Source organism: Corylus avellana, chromosome 1 (assembly GCF_965113065.1).
Source record: "Corylus avellana chromosome 1, dhCorAvel1.hap1.2, whole genome shotgun sequence".
Lineage (NCBI taxonomy): Eukaryota > Viridiplantae > Streptophyta > Magnoliopsida > Fagales > Betulaceae > Corylus > Corylus avellana.
The window spans coordinates 14,243,081-14,259,711 of NC_142490.1; the positions used below are offsets into that span (position 1 = coordinate 14,243,081).

The 16,631-nt window shown below is 38.2% G+C and overlaps 2 protein-coding genes across 3 annotated transcripts; one reads left to right on the plus strand and one right to left on the minus strand.

The window, feature by feature from the left end:
- Nucleotides 1–37: 37 nt before the first annotated feature.
- On the minus strand, nucleotides 38–10,236 carry MSH6 (MUTS homolog 6). Its single transcript, XM_059579915.2, has 21 exons — nucleotides 9,131–10,236; nucleotides 8,398–8,494; nucleotides 7,935–8,037; nucleotides 7,795–7,848; nucleotides 7,613–7,687; nucleotides 7,257–7,325; nucleotides 7,054–7,137; nucleotides 6,322–6,516; nucleotides 5,310–5,812; nucleotides 5,097–5,226; nucleotides 4,534–4,625; nucleotides 4,239–4,417; nucleotides 3,959–4,161; nucleotides 3,756–3,857; nucleotides 3,294–3,456; nucleotides 2,600–2,889; nucleotides 2,384–2,521; nucleotides 1,710–1,789; nucleotides 1,471–1,570; nucleotides 1,055–1,184; nucleotides 38–699 (listed from the first exon to the last, which is right to left on the minus strand). Exons 1-21 carry the CDS (start codon nucleotides 10,044–10,046, stop codon nucleotides 449–451), a joined length of 3,954 nt encoding a protein of 1,317 aa, XP_059435898.2. The 5' UTR covers nucleotides 10,047–10,236; the 3' UTR covers nucleotides 38–448.
- Nucleotides 10,237–14,125: 3,889 nt separating this feature from the next.
- LOC132170674 (uncharacterized) lies at nucleotides 14,126–16,545 on the plus strand. 2 transcript variants are annotated; one of them, XM_059581739.2, is made up of 2 exons: nucleotides 14,333–14,411; nucleotides 14,548–16,545. In XM_059581739.2, the coding sequence occupies exon 2, from the start codon at nucleotides 14,606–14,608 to the stop codon at nucleotides 16,304–16,306; it is 1,701 nt and encodes a 566-aa protein (XP_059437722.2). In that variant the 5' UTR covers nucleotides 14,333–14,411; nucleotides 14,548–14,605; the 3' UTR covers nucleotides 16,307–16,545. The 2 variants fall into 2 exon arrangements, with proteins under 2 accessions (XP_088366595.1, XP_059437722.2); XM_088510469.1 differs by having other exon boundaries at nucleotides 14,126–16,545.
- The last annotated feature ends 86 nt before the right edge of the window (nucleotides 16,546–16,631 follow it).

The window sequence follows — 16,631 nt, forward strand, 5'->3', positions numbered from 1 at the left end:
TTCACTTCAAAAACAAGCAACCCAAGTCATCCGTAAATGAGCAAAAGGCCAACAACCATTTGGTTTGTTGGGTAAAAGTTGAACCCACTACGTTGACATTGACATTCGATTGTTGTTTACAATAGAAAAATCACCCTCCTTCCAATTCAGGCATAAACAACTAATCTTGCTTTGAAATCCTTTCTCACATGATTTCTGTACAAAAATGTTGGCTAGTCCAACTTACCAGCAAGTCTGATGGAAATCGGGTTAGACTTGAGTCGTTTGATTCTGTATCACATGTTGTATCAAGCGCAGGCAGAAATTTACCTCATATGGCGCTTTTGAAATATGAAAGCTGTGCTCCAACAAAATTGGCAATGACTTGGCACCGGCCAAGGTAGATTCTATATACATCATTAACTGCTGAGGGGCTACCAACTCTCACAATGCAATATTTTCAATCAGTTCAACCTTTCTGCAGAAGTATTTGTGCTCTATGTTGAAGTTCAGTCAGGTAGCTAGTGCCTATGCTCTCAGGAGACTTGTGGCAACTCAAATTTGCTGCAGTATCCATGAACTTTCGGACAAATACTACCATTTCGTCAACCAAACTTTGATGGGACAAATCATCTTCAAATTTCTTCTGGTGCTTACCATATGCACCCTCAAATTCTATCGATTTAGCAGCAGCTTTTTGAAGTACGGAATCAGGAAGTCCTGAAATAAACAATAGTAAGTGACTTCACCTAAAAGCAGTGATAACTATGGGCAATAACACAAGTAATTAATTAAAAAGATTATTAGGCAAATTCATCATACACAAAAACCGATAATTTGCAGGTTAATGCATTTTATATGCAAATTTTAATTTTTAGACACTGACGACAAACAAATCTATAAAATGCTAAGTCTTACCATATCTACCTAATAAGTCTCCCAACTTAAAGTTCAAACCATAATTTACCGAAAAAGAAAAGAGTACATGCGAACTCTGAGGCCAAGGTTGCATCTTGGCTGCTGCTATTCTTCTAGTTCTTGAAGAAAGAGGTAATAGCAGAGAAAACAGTCTTACCAGCTAACCACGCAACATTGACACCATAGCTTTTAGGGCATTCACCGGGTGTCAACCTGTAAAGAAATGTAACTTCTTCCACATCTCCAACTTTATTTCCAACTCGGGATCCCATATGGCAGAGTGAAACCTGTACAAACAAGAAAAACATATCATGCAAAATTAAATTTGTGGCTATTGGTAGGGTGTTAAAATCACCACCCTTCTGAAAATTCAAAAACTGTTACAAATCTAATATATAGAGTATGATGCTAGTATATATGGCAATCATGTTGCCAATAAACAGCTAGTGGATTTCACTTCAAAGTCCCAGCACCCTCCACACCCCCCCCCCCCCCTCTCTCTCTCTCTCTCTCTCTCTCTCTGTGTGGCAAAGGAGAGAAGACATGACAAAAAAACAAAGAACAAAGGTATACCTTGGGATCTTTCTGATAGTCAACAGCTAATCGGTGATAGTGAGTAGAAAACATTCCTCGACACTGCACTTTGTGAACAAAATGTTGAAGGACTGATTCACTGCAAGGATAGGAAATCCAAAGTAGAAACTAAGTACAACCAGATACACCATAGTGAATATTTGTCCAGAATTGATCATTAATACTGAAATCATCAAAGGCAAAATCATGTTTTCATATCTTCCATGACTGATACATACGCAATGGCTTGTCCATCTGAAGTTGATGTTCCGCGTCCAAGTTCATCTAGTGCCACCAGTGAATTACGTGTTGCCGAAGACTGCATTAACCATAAAAAAAATATATCAATGGAATGAAAAAATTTCAAACATATTCATTTGCATTCATAATGGAAAATTTACTTCTGTCAACAAGTCTTCAAAAGATTGAAAAAGTAGTGGATCAAACTATACTGAATCTTTCATGTAAGAAGAAACATCTCATGAGGTGAAATACTCGAAGGACTTGCAAGAAGGATCAGGTCTATTATTTCTTCCACAGAAATGTTTAGCATGACCCAATGTTTAGAAAGTAACAGAGGATAAAATTCATGTCTAGACTGGAAGAAAAATCCATTCATGTGCATAAAAGAAAAATCAACTAATTTTCTTTTTTATTCAAAGAGAGAAAATTGGGGTAACAAAGGGGCATTCTTTCCACTTCTAATCCGGATGGAGAGGATTGAAGACTGGTTTGTCTTTTGACAGTTGACATCTAATAAATTGTGGTCAGAAGTCAGAGCTATATGGACAAATTAATCAATTTTTACAAACTGAAATTTTTTGGTCCTTGATTCTGCACATAATCTATACACTTGCACAGCGAATAACAATATTCTGTAATGAAAATTATTTGATCTACTGAGAAATCTCACCAGCATTAATGCAGTTTCTGAAAGTTCTGTTAAAAATGTACTTTGGCCTGCCATAATATGATCTTTGGCACCCATCCGAACAAATATTCGGTCCACAGGTGACAACTCAAAGCTTTCTGCAGGAACATCTGCTCCTACCTGGGAAGAACCAAAGGTGAAACTTAGTAAAGATAATAAAACTTACGAAGTTACAAACAAAAACCAAAGAAACCTTACCTGGGCCAAAACTACAGCCAAGCAAACTTGGCGAAGAAGAGTTGATTTACCACCCATGTTAGGACCAGTGAGAAGGATGAAGCTGGCATGATCAGAACCGCCAATCGAAACGTCATTGGGGACAAATGCACCCTTGCCTAAAGAATCACTTCTAAGAACAGGATGTCCCAAATTTTTCGCAGAAAGGCATGGAACTTCATCTGGATTTGATGAGCCTAATATAATTGGCCGGCACGTTGGCCCTTCATAATAGTCACTTGCAATTGCTAGACTGATCAAAACATCCAGCTCTGCAACATGTGCCAATTTCAGCCATACAAAATGAGCATAATTTGTACCATGTAGACTACTAGATAGTATTGCTTTTTATATTTAAGATGTTGAACTCTTACAGTATCTTTCAAATAACTTCTGAGAGTAACAAAAGAAGTATCCAAGACATAAAATTTAATTTAGACAAATATAGAGGCTGACGTTTATATATCATGATCTGAAGATCTACCGTTGTTACCCAAAATGAGGAACATGACATATCCCATTCTTCTCACATGCACACACACACACACACACACATATATATATATATATATATATATATATATATATATATAGAGAGAGAGAGAGAGAGAGAGACCTGCAGTAGCAGAAACCAATATATATATATATATATAGAGAGAGAGAGAGAGAGAGAGACCTGCAGTAGCAGAAACCAACTGTCTCCACTTATCATGATGTTCACAGAAATGTCCTATTAACCTCTGCAAAATGCTTTTCAACGAGGATTCCTTTTCAGATTCAGCTTGTGAGAGCTCTCCCAACAACTTCTTGATATTTGGAGTCCAATACCTGAAGAAGCCCTGAAATTGCCGGGCAAAGATTAGAAGTAACTTTAACTAGGGACTAAAAATGGTACAATTAAAATCTTAAACCAAAAGAATCACAAATACTGGTATTACTATAACCATGCCGTGTTATTCAAGATGATAGAGATTACTTCATTTGTGTTACCACATTAAAATTCACAGTTGAATTGCAATACAATAAATGAGCTTACATCTGGTTGTTTATTAGCCCAGGTATCCAAAATTTGTTCCAGTCAGGAAGCAAAAATAGAAACCACTAAGGCTACTTCATCCACCACACCTTTCGCGCTTACCTTTTTAGATGATCGTAACTCATAATCACGAGGAATGCTTCCACGCAAACTTTCTGGTACTTCTAAGAGGTATGCCTCTTTTCCAACTGTGACATATGTAATCTTAACAGATAATTGGAAGAAAGAAGTTAGTTATTTATTTGAAAATAAACAAGTAGACGACTCAAACTTCAAACACCAAACTATTTATAGAAAGTTCTTACAGATGCATCTCCAAGTAGTTTACGCTGTTCCTTGAGGTGTTTTGTTAAACTCAACTCAAACTCCTTAACTTTTTTACAGGCAGAGTCATACTCTGCATCAACTCCTTCATGGGGGATTATTCGTCCAGAATTATTGGCTTCCACCCAATCAAAGGCACCCTTGAAATGATTTATAACTGAATGGATGTCAGGGAGACCATTACCTGCAAACACCTGAAAAATAAGACACCAAACTAGATTCTTCCAATAGGATTAAAAAAAATCATCAAAGCAACCATACCAGGTGTTAACAAATGATGAAGCACTCTAGATTCAACACTTTCCAAAATAACACCAAGCGAAGAACATGCTTGGGCCATCAATTCACAACCACGTAAAGCCGATATAAACTCTTGAAGCTGCTTTTTTGCTGCATCCTCATATAGAGTCACTTTGTTGGCATTCCTTCCATTTGCTTCACTGCATTGAGTCAATGTCAGTGAAAATAAATCTTACAACCTAACCATCGGTAAATTATCTATATGGTATATAATCTAGTTAATACATACATGTGCACCTAGGCAGACTGGATTTACCTGCTAGCAAAAACACGTGCAAGCAACCGCTCCATGTCGGGCAGCCTGGACAATGCTTTTCGAAATTCAAGTGCAAAAGCTAGATTAACTCCCTGAAAAGCAAAGTATATGTAAAACAATTTGTATAGCAGCAAAAACACTGCTAAAAAGCTTGACGTCATGTTCATGTCCAGCCTCACACAAGTACAGTATGATGTGTAACAGTAACAATTTAATGAGTCGATGCAGGTCATATTAAAAATTAGCAAAAGAGCAAAAGGTTCACACTATGACTTGGCCTTATAGGTTGAGAAACATAAGAACAAATGAGAGCGCCTTCCTCATTTAATGGATTGAGAAACATGATTAACCATCCAGTTTCTACTCTATTCAATAAGTCCATGAGTATTGAAAAACAATTTGCCAAACACACTGGTTGCTAATATACATTCTGATAACAAAATTTATAAGACCATAATCACTATATAATTTTGCTATACCTTGAGCCAAGTTGCATATTGATAACCATTAAGGAATTAAGAATAATGAAATATAATGAGTAAGAATATCAATGTGAACCTCACCCGTAAACCTGAAACAGCATCTTGGCGTTCCCTAATCGACTCTGGATGATATAAAGGTCTTGCCAACCATGTTTTCAGCAACCTCTTCCCAAAGGCTGTCACACAATGGTTCAATTGGGAATAGAGCGTCCTTAAAAGAGGCAGGGCAAAGACATCAGGGTAATGTAAAAAGACAATAAACAAGAGATCCATATGAACACACAGCAAGATTACCCTGATGAGTCTCCATTTCTGCTATTCTCAAAAATCTCAAGATTCTCCAGGGCAGCTGCATCAAGAACCATGTATGGTTTTGAGACAATATTACCGAAATTAGAGCATGGAAGTAGCTCAAACTTTGCAAAACGAAGTAATGTCTCATCCAGGAAAGCCTGCTTAAGATAGAAAAGGGTGCCCCCAAGAGCTGAAAGTGCACAGGTGCCATTCTCGCCTGCCCTCACTAGCTCTGAAAGAACATCTGGTAGGTACTCAGTTAAAGATCCAGAAACTGACTCTTGAACAATCCGGCTGTAGATGCTTTTGACTTCATGCACAGTTTTCTCAGCTTCCCAGAATTCCAAGAGTGGAACTAACTCATTCACTAAAGGATTTCTTGTATGTCTCAGCAATACTTTCTCTGTTTCAGGGCTGAGCTGTTTGGCAGGTTTTACAATTTCCACCGGCCTTAACTCAGACAAGAGACAGCACAAGGCAGTGCACTCTGTATCATCCCCAAACTGGTAAACAGAGGAACATGCTCAGTCAAATAACACATTCACACAAAAATGTGATTTAATAAAGTAATGGAAAATGTTATACATGTACAGAAAACTGCAAAACAGTGTCCATTACATGTAAAGACAGTATTCTTGTGATCTTACCAGTCCACACACAACTTAAGTATAGAAAAGGGAATGCAACGGCCAATAATTGACAGCAGAATAAACACACATAAACAACCAACAATCAGTCCATAAGACCTTTTTCACAACATTCAAAATTACATGCAGCTCCCAACCCAACCCACACTGGAACCTAATCCAAAAGGGATAAGAAAAAAGAAAGGACCAGCTACATGAAATCAGCGCTCATTTGACAAATAATCAATCCAACCCAGTGTAGAGAACAAGAGCATCAGCCAAATCTTATTAGTCTGCTATGTCCATAGTGTACAATCACACACATGTTTACGTCTGAGAACAGTAGAGATGCATGTGATAGCAGTTGAACATTCTACTAGACTCACCTGACCAAGAATAACCCTGCTGGTAGCAACATCAACAACACAAACACCAAAAATACGGTCTGCATTTTGGTTCACCAATCTCTGACAGCCTTCAGCTATTGCCATTAGGTAAGAAGCATCAGGATTTGCTGACAGCATCTCTCCCTCAGTCAGTGTTCCTTTAGAAACCACGGCACATATTTCACGTTTCACAACCTATCAAAACACAGACAAGAATGTCAAAAACACTGAACTTTATCTTTCTTTCTTTCTTTCTGTTCTCTCCTTTTTCACAAATCCACCATAGAATTTCAAGATAGACGCCAAAATAAGAAAGGAATGAACATAAACAATAAGACAGTGGAGTAAGGAGATGATGAATAGACTATGCATAAAATCCTGTCACACTTTCAACTCATAATAATTTTTTGATCAATATCCTAACCATTTTACCAACTGAAAAACAATCCAGAAGGATAGTATGATTAAAACCATCACAAAGTGCATTCAAACTTTCTATTAATGCCATCTAGACAGAGGTCACATGTCAATTTAATTGATTAATTTATCTTTGAACTGGAACTTCCTAGATTAGACATAACTATTAGACATCTAGGAATCTGAATTTTAATTAGGATACACAATAATATTAAAACAAAACTATACCTACGCAGTAACAAATTTTAGGAAAAGGAATTACTTCTAAAATAGATGGAAAGCGATGATTGTCATTGAGTCTTTGGGTAAACATACCTTATCCTTGGAACCTTTCTCTTTGCGACGAAACTCTAGCTGTTCAGGGGTTTCTGTCTGCTCTACAACAAGAACTCGATAACCCTGCTCTGTCAAGGCAGCTTACGTTCAATTTCCTCTTCAGAGTACAAAGTGGGCAAATCATAGAAATCCAAATATAATCAACTCAATAAAGAGAGAACCAACTGACAGAATGAGCCAACCTTTCTAGCCAATTTTTCCACGTTCATTGAGAAGTTCTTTTCTGGGAATCCACAATGTGGTTGTTCTCCCTAACAATGCAAGTAGCTGTCAATATTAACTTGAAAAAACAAGAAGGAAACATCATGGACATACTCAAACAGACATCAAGACCATGTAATAGATGTTAAGATGAAAATGAATCTGGTCTTTTTTTTTGGGGGGGGGGGGGGGGGGGGGGGGGTCTGAGCATTAAAAATGCTATCTATCTGAGAGTGAACAGTCCAAGATAATAGTAAAAAAAACAAAAAAAAAAACTGGGGCAAACATCACAAGGGAACAGAATATTAGAGTGGAATGCACTCAAACCAATTAATACCTTCATATATTGCAAGTGAAGCTCTTTTGATCCAATATGTGCATCCATTTCAAAAAGTTCATAAAATTTTCCCATCTGCTACAACAAAGATAAAATGATTATTAACTTGACAACAGTAATGACAATGATTACTTGAATAACAGTATCTAGCTTTATTTAGCTAATGTGAACTACATCTATACCTTGAAAAACAAAACCTTGTCCATATGCTTTGACTTGAACTCCCACCATTGTCTCTGCATAATAAAGAGGTCTCTAGATTAAAAACAAAATGAAAACGCATAAAAGACTGTCAAATCACTTATTCTCTAAAAGCAATTACCTGACCACCTGATAAACTCTTTATAAAATCAGGAGGCAAGTAAAGTGTCCTCGGATCATAACTTGCATCCGCCGGACGTCTTCTTTTTGCATCCCTACGTTCCCTGTATCAAGACTGGACAATTTCAGCATATACAAATAGGTAAAGTTATCAAGATTAATAGCTAAATGCCATAAAAGCTTTCAATAGAAATGTGTGCATAATAATGCCAAGTTCCTTCTCACTTAAAAGCACTCCAATTGTCCAATAATAACGCTTCAGCAATGCTGTACATGAATGAACGAGTAGAAAGAGGCACATTTTACAGGATTGCATTACCTAATGACTAATGATAGTGTGCATAGGCTGCACTGACAGAGATGCAATCATGACTCTGCCAGTCCTTCACAACTGCCACTAATTGCAGTTATAGAATGAAAGAGAACTGGAAATGAAGAACTACAAAGGTGTAATGAGAACTCACTCCCCAAGGAAGCGAAACTTTTGAGCGTCACGCATACCAAACCTTTCTGCAGCATCACCCATTAGGGCATTACCAAGGTCGTTAGATGCCTTCCCACCTACAGAAAATGCGTGCTCAACTTTAGTATCAGTACCCAATAAGATATAAAGCTCAAATATCTGCACCTGCAATTGTGAGTGCCATGGCCAAAGAATACATCGGAACCAGAATGAGCAAAATTAGAAGAGCAATCCTTCCTTTTAACTAAAAAGCTATATAGAAAGGAGAAGATAAGGAGTCATGGGATAAAGCTTAGTTTGGTGAGTACGATCACATCCTATTTCTAATTACAAATCAATCCTCATTCTCCAATGGATACTACCCTTTCTCTATTCTAATATGACCAGAAAACACTGAGCAATACTCTAGCTTAAAATCTCCACATTTACAGAAAAACCCAATTCAAAAGATATGGTTCAATTCACGAAATTGCAATTGTAAGAGCAGTCATGATCATAGAAACACGCAAATCCCAGAAATAAAAAAGGTCGATAGAAAACCCGTCACATATGAAGTATGAATTCTTCAAAATAATAATAATAATAATAATAATAATGCAAACCATTTGCAGCATACATAGATGAAACATAGCAAAGACTTTTCCTATACATTCTTTTATCCAACATTTTTCTTGTCTCCAAACACAAATCAACAAGAATACATCCAAAACTGAAACCGCATTACTTATTCTTACCATTACCAGCAGGCTCCACCGAAGAAACCTTCAACCCTCCCTTACCCACACCCCCACCACTACCACCACTACCATTCTTACTCTTCTTAGCAGACCCCAACTTCTCTCCCTCGCTCACCTTCCGCTTCTTCAATCCATCACGCTTTGCTTTCGACCCCTTCACCCCTTCATTTTCTTCCTCCAAATCCATATCTTCCTCACCATCCTCAACCACCTCTTCCTCCACATTCTTCCCCCAATCCTCATCGCTAGAATCATCATGACCATCACCACCGCCACCGCCATCACTCTCCACCTCCTCGTCCTCGTCCTCAACCACAACCCTCCCACCTCGCCGCCGCGACCGCTTGAACTCCTTAACACCCTCCTCCTCCTCCTTAACGATCTCTACCTCCTCACCATCCTTCGAATCCGAAGAACCCCGTCGCAACCTCTTCAGTTTCTTCTTGACGCTCTCGTCGACCCACTCAATCTTCTCCTTCTCCAAATCCAACAACTCCTCCTCAGCGTCGTCGTACTGAACCAAATGCTTGTTAGCATCCTTGTCGAAGGATTTCACAGAACCTTCGTACCAGGCCTTATCCAACGGCCAGTAGATCTTGATCCTCCTCCCCGCAACATCCTCGCGGTAGGATCTCTTCTCAACGGGAGTCGACGGAGATCCGCCGATGACCAGGATGGGCTTCTTGGGCTTGGATTGGAGAGGGGAAGGGGTGGTGGGGCCAGGGCTCGAGCTTGGACTAGGATTGGGATTGGATTTAGGGTTTTTAGGGACTGAATCAGGAACAGTTTTAGGGCTTCGCTTGGAAAGAGTCGGAGAAGGAGACGACGCCGTTTTTGAGAAGAACGAAGTGATTTGGCGCTGCGGATTGACGAGTGGCGATCGACCACTGCTCTGGCGCCGCGACGGTGCCATGGCTGTAAACCAATCTCTCTGTGTGCTCGCGCGCGTGAGAGAGAGAGAGAGAGAGAGAGAGAGAGAGCGATGTAAAGGGAGTGAAGGAAACACAGCTTTGGATATAGAATTGACTCAATTAAGAGTGTACGGATGGCGGGAAACGCACGGGAAATTCCCGGGAAAGGGTTTCGGGTCTGGGAATGTTGTTTGGCGGGAATCTTGTGAAAACGTAGCTTTGCGAGTCCAATTCCTTCCTTTTCTCATTTCTTTTATTTATTTAATTTTAATTTTTTGTTGACAAGACAATAATGTACATGTGGCAACAATTATGTTAGGTTTTTTTTTTAAACAACATATTATTGATGGAACTACCATTTTGATTATTTATGTATTTTTCTATTATTTTCATCTTCCTATCCCTTTATTAATATTTAACAAAATAATAGGATCCACTACTTCTCTAATTAATATTATGAAATATGGAGGTCATTAAGAGCATTAGCATATGTTTTTTCAACACTTTCTTCAAATTTTGAAGAAAAAAAGTTACCGCTAACAGCTTTTTAAAACTCAATTTATTGCTTGTTTGTTAGCGCAACGACTTTCGTTTCGCGCTCTCCACTTTTTTACTTTGAAAAATATTCTTACATTTTTTTGTCTACTCCATTAAAATATTTATTCTCATTCTTTTTTTATTCTTTCCTCTTTCTTTTTCCAACGTACATATATTTTTAAATGGTCATATTCTTCTAGCAATCATATTCTCCTAGCAATTGTATTTTCAAATGGTTATAATGCCTAATGGTCATATTTTTGAAACAATCAGTTCCCTAACAATCATATTCTTTTAATATAAATAAGATTAATTACTCTTTAATTCTCATTCACCTCAAGCCAAATTTGAGGTATAAGTCCATGTTACAGCCGTAGATTGATGGCATGATTAACTTTGTTTAACCATCTGAATTAAGGACAACATATTTCAAACCAATGAATTAACCTTTTTCTTGTGCGTATGATACCCACTAGTCTAAAAAGTAGTACAGAGAGGTACTCATGAGACAGAGCACAGATGACTAGATGAGGGAGTTTATTGGATGGTGGAAGTCTTTTTCTTTGCTTCGTTGTCTTTCTGTTTTTTAGTTGAATGTGGCCAATTATGCTGGACTGCGGACTCCACTCCAGGAAATGTGATTTATTGAGGAATCAAAGAAAAACCAAAATGGAAAGCTCCCACTTGCATTATTTCACTTAGAAAGAACTTGTAAACGAGTCTTTGTATCGGATTGGAATCCATTACAAAGAAATGAAACCACCCCCAGCCCTTGGGGTGGCCCGGGATTGGAGGTGGTTTCGGCCACCCCCTACGGCCGGTATGGGGTGGCCGAAACCACCTCCAATCCCTTGGGAGTGGTCTGGCCACCCCCAAAACACCCGATCCCCACCTTTTTTTTTCTTTTTTCTTTTTTTTTTTTGGCCTTTTGGAGGTGGCCAGATCACCCCCTTGGCCGAGGTGGCTCCAATTTGCTCCCTCTTTTTTCTTTTCTTTTTTTAATTATTATTTTTATTTATTTATTTAATATTTTGCTTTTCTTTTTTTCTTTTTTTTTTTTTAAAAAAAATAATGTCTAAAATGACGTCGTTTTGGGTTGGATAGTAGTTTTAGGCACAAAACGGTGTAGTTTTGGGGTGAGGGTAAAATGGGCATAAAAAGTCAAATTGTTTGACTTTAACGTTGAAAATTAATAGAAGGGTCTAAAATGAGAGCAAACTAAAGTTCAAATAGTCTAAGTGAAAGTTTTGGTAATTTAAGAGGTGCTTGTCAAATCGGCTGAAAATTCGGGAGGTCTTACTGAAGTTTCCACAAAAAAATTTGACATATCCATCTTATATCGTTCATTACGTATATTAATTTTATACTCTATTGCCAATAGAGAATAATGTTAAATGCCATTCCCATATCCTTATAAAATTGAAGCAGCTTTTAAAATTATTATTAAATCAAAGAGAAAAATATAAAAGAGTCCCATAAACTATCAGTCGTTTTCGATTTAGCCCGTTAATGTTCCAAAAGTGATAAAGTAGCCTCCCAAACTACTAAACTATTGCATTTTGGCCACTCTGTTAGTCAAAACCGTCAGTTTGGACGGAAACTGCAAAACAACGTCGTTTTGTTATAGGTAAGTTACTACAATGCCCTTTTATAAAAATTTTAAAATTTTTTTTTGGAAAAATATAAATAAGCCTCCCAAACTACCAGTCGTTTTCATTTTAGCCACCTAATGTTCAAAAAATGATAAAGTAGCCCTCCAATTACCAAATAGTTGCAATTTGGCCACTCTGTTAGTCATTACTGTCAAATATGATGAAAAATTCAAAGTTACGTCGTCTTGACAATGGTAAGTTATTAAAATGCCCTTTAAAAAAAAAAAAAAATCATATTAAAACAAGCAGGCAAAACGGTGTCGTTTTGCTCGAAATTATGGTTTCCTTACACTTACTTCATTTTGGTAAGTGTTAGAAATTAAAAGAAAAAACCTTAGACCCCACACAGAAAAAACCCCCAACCCCAGTTTATCTCTCTCCCCCAAACCGCCGGTCACCACGTCGTTCTATCTTCGGCAACCTTCTCCCTCAAGTGACAAAACGCAACGCCCCTCTCTCTCTCTCTCTCAAAACCGGCTGCCCCTACCACCACCATTCATCATTGCCGGCCACACCATCCAATGGCTACGAAGTGTCACCGAAAAATTCTTACCCATTGTAGAAATCAAACAAAAAAACCACGTTCGTAGATAAACAACACCGATTCGACAGCTATACCATGAAATACAATAAAAAGATTGAGTTATGGGTAAGATTTACAGGCTGCCGGAGATAGAACGACGTAGTGGCCAGCGGTTTTGGAGAGAGAGATAAACTGGGGTTGGCGGTTTTTTCATGGGTCACATACGTGGGGTCTAGGGTTTTTCTTTTAATTCCTAACACTTACCAAAGTGGCGCCGTTTTGGTAAATGTAAGGAAACCTAATTTCAAGCAAAACGGCGCCGTTTTGCTTGTTTGTTTTAATATGATTTCTTTTTTCCAAAAAGGGCATTTTGGCCGTTTTGCTTGTTTGTTTTAATATGATTTCTTTTTTCCAAAAAGGGCATTTTGGTAACTTATCATTGCCAAAACGACGTAGTTTTAAATTCTTAATCATATTTGACGGTAATGACTAACGGAGTGGCCAAATTACAATTGTTTGGTAGTTTGGAGGCTACTTTATCACTTTCTGAACATTAAGGGGCTAAAATGAAAACGGTTGGTAGTTTATGAAGCTTTTTTATATTTTTCCCAAATTTTTTTTTTTTTTTTTTTCTTCATAAAATTGCATTATAGTAACTTACCCGTAATAAAACGACGTCGTTTTGCAGTTTCCATCCAAACTGACGGTTTTGACTAACGGAGTGGCTAAAATGCAATAGTTTGATAGTTTGGGGACTACTTTATCACTTTTAGAACATTAGGGGACTAAATTAAAAACAACTAATAATTTGGGGGGCTTTTTTTATATTTTTTTCTAAATCAAAATTCAATATTGATTTATCACAAATCTAATAATAAGTTTAAAGCCACATCAATTTTGGAGAGACACTAAAGAATGACATTTAACTTTACCGGCATCATAAGAGGTTAGATGAAATGAAAAGGAAACCCATTTGATATGGACAACCAGCCAAAGGCTCGGTTGGAAAACATTTTTTAACAAAAATAAAATAAAAGTATTAACAAATAAATCAAAACACAAAATCTTAAAGTTACTTTTACCTTTATGTTTATGTTATATCATAATCAAGAAGTAAAAAGCACCCCGTAAAAATTTTGCGAAAATAACCCTTTTGTGATTTAAAATGGGATAGACAATTATGAGAGATGTTATGTTTTTTTTTTTACCCTTGCACCCCTCATTCTGTCATTCATCTCTATTCGTATCACCATTTGATGACATATTCTGTTAAGACGAAACTTTTCGTTGTAAAATGCTCCTCATTTAGTTGCGACAAGTTAAGTAGATGACGCATTTGCCCATTTTCGTTTTACTTTGGCCATTGAACTTTATCGTTCTAGACGCACTGTCCCTCTCTCACCCGCCATCGCCACCTTCCACTACCAACCGGCGCACCGATCGATCCTCCAATCACATATATGGCTACCCGATGACGCTCTCTCTAAGAAAACCCATCAAAGCATCGAACTTGGTGAGTCAGTACCAACACTCTCAGCTCCATTCAACGGCAATACCCAACCGCAATGGCCACTTCACCACCACCCAGCTACGCGCGCTCGATCAGGGACGAGGACAAGAACGGCAACGCGGAGAGCAAGTGCGACTTCCTAATGGTAGCTCTATGCCCCTGTCTCGTATGCTTCATTCTCATTCTCATTATAGTCTCTATCATTCTTATTGTCAAGTTCCACTTCTTTTGCCACACCCCACTTCACTCTCTGATTTACAAGAAAAATTGCTAATTTCCAGCTCTAGAAATGTCAATCCTGGAATTGGGTCATTTCCCATTGTTAATTTACGAGGAAAAATGCTAGATTTTAGGTACAGGGGGTTTTGTCGTGTCACAAAAGAAAATCTGCTGAGTGCAAACTGTAGGGTCATCAGTGTTAGACTTCCAGTGTTGCCCATTGTGAATTTACCAGGAAAAGTGTTAGATTTTGGTTATAGGGGGTTTGCTAGTGTGACAGGCGGTGGCATAGATTCTGATGCCGAAAATGAGAGTGGGGATGATGATAATGGTGATGGTGATGGTGATTGTACCGAAGGAGTTGGGGCTAAGTCGAATGTGGACCCGAATGAGGTCAGTAGGGTATGCAAAGTGATCGATGAATTGTTTGCACTGGATAGGAACATGGAGACGGTTCTAGATGAATGTGGGATCGATTTGTCTCATGATTTGGTTGTGGATGTGTTGCAACGGTTCAAACATGCTCGAAAACCGGCATTTCGGTTTTTCTGTTGGGTGGGACAGAAGCCGGGGTTTGCCCATGATTCAAGGACGTATAATGTGATGATGAATGTATTAGGGAAGACGAGGCAGTTTGAGACCATGGTGTCAATGCTTGAAGAGATGGGTGAGAAAGGGCTTTTGACAATTGAGACTTTTATGATTGCAATTAAAGCTTTTGCCGCTGCAAAGGAAAGGAAGAAAGCTGTTGGAACTTTTGAGCTGATGAAGAAGTATAAATTCAAAGTCGGTGCTGATACAATTAATTGCTTGCTTGATACTCTTGGGAGGGCAAAGCTTGGTAAAGAAGCGCAGACACTTTTTGAGAAGTTGAAAGGTAGGTTTACACCTAATTTGCAAACTTATACAGTACTGCTTAATGGTTGGTGCAGAGTAAAGAATTTGATGGAAGCAGGCAGGGTGTGGAATGAGATGATTGAAAAGGGATTTAAGCCTGATATAGTTGCACACAATATTATGCTTGAAGGGTTGTTGAGGTGTAAGAAGAGGTCTGACGCCATCAAGTTGTTTGAAGTCATGAAGGACAAGCGTCCATCCGCCGATGCTAGGAGCTATACCATTTTGATTCGGGATTTATGCAAGCAAACAAAGATGGGAGAAGCGGTTGAATATTTTAATGAAATGATTGAATCTGGATGCCAGCCAGATGCTGTGGTTTACACATGTTTGATCACGGGATTTGGGAACCAGAAGAATATGAACATGGTATTTGGATTGCTGAAGGAGATGAAAGAAAAGAGTTGCCCTCCTGATGGACGCACATACAATGCATTGATTAAATTGATGACGAATCGACGAATGCCAGATGATGCGGTGAGGATATATAAGAAGATGATTGAGAGTGGCATTGAGCCATCAATCCACACTTATAACATGATAATGAAATCCTACTTTCAAACAAGAAACTACGAAATGGGTCATGCAGTTTGGGATGAGATGATCCAGAAGGGGTGCTGCCCGGACGATAATTCCTATACGGTGTTCATTAGAGGGCTCATAAGTCAGGGAAGATCGGGAGATGCTTGTAAATATTTGGAGGAAATGATAGAGAAAGGAATGAAAGCACCTCAGCTTGATTACAACAGGTTTGCAGCTGATTTCTCAAGAGCTGGGAAACCAGACATACTCGAGGACTTGGCTCGGAAGATGAAGTTTGCTGGTAAGTTTGAAGAATCCAATGTCTTTGCGAGGTGGGCTGACATGATGAAGAAAAGGGTTAAGAGAAGAGATCCTATTAAAGCTAGTGAGCAGTACACTTGAGTTACTTGCTCAGGGCCAATGATTCTGCAATCGTCTTGACTAAAATCCACACTTGACTGCCCAACTTTTGGTATGATTTGTAGTTTATTTTTTGAGACTGGGCTTACTGGTGTAGTGTTGTATATTTTTGTTAGTTGTTACATTTTTGTATTTGTAAGTGTTTTTATGTTCAATTTTTTTAATGACATCCTCTTGGTTAATTTGGATTTCCTATTACTAATACAATCTTCAAAACCTTATTCTTTCATTTTGTCTGCTTTCTTACCATATATTTTGGGATTTACAGAATCTAAAGAACAATGTAGGGAATCTAGGGATTAAGAAT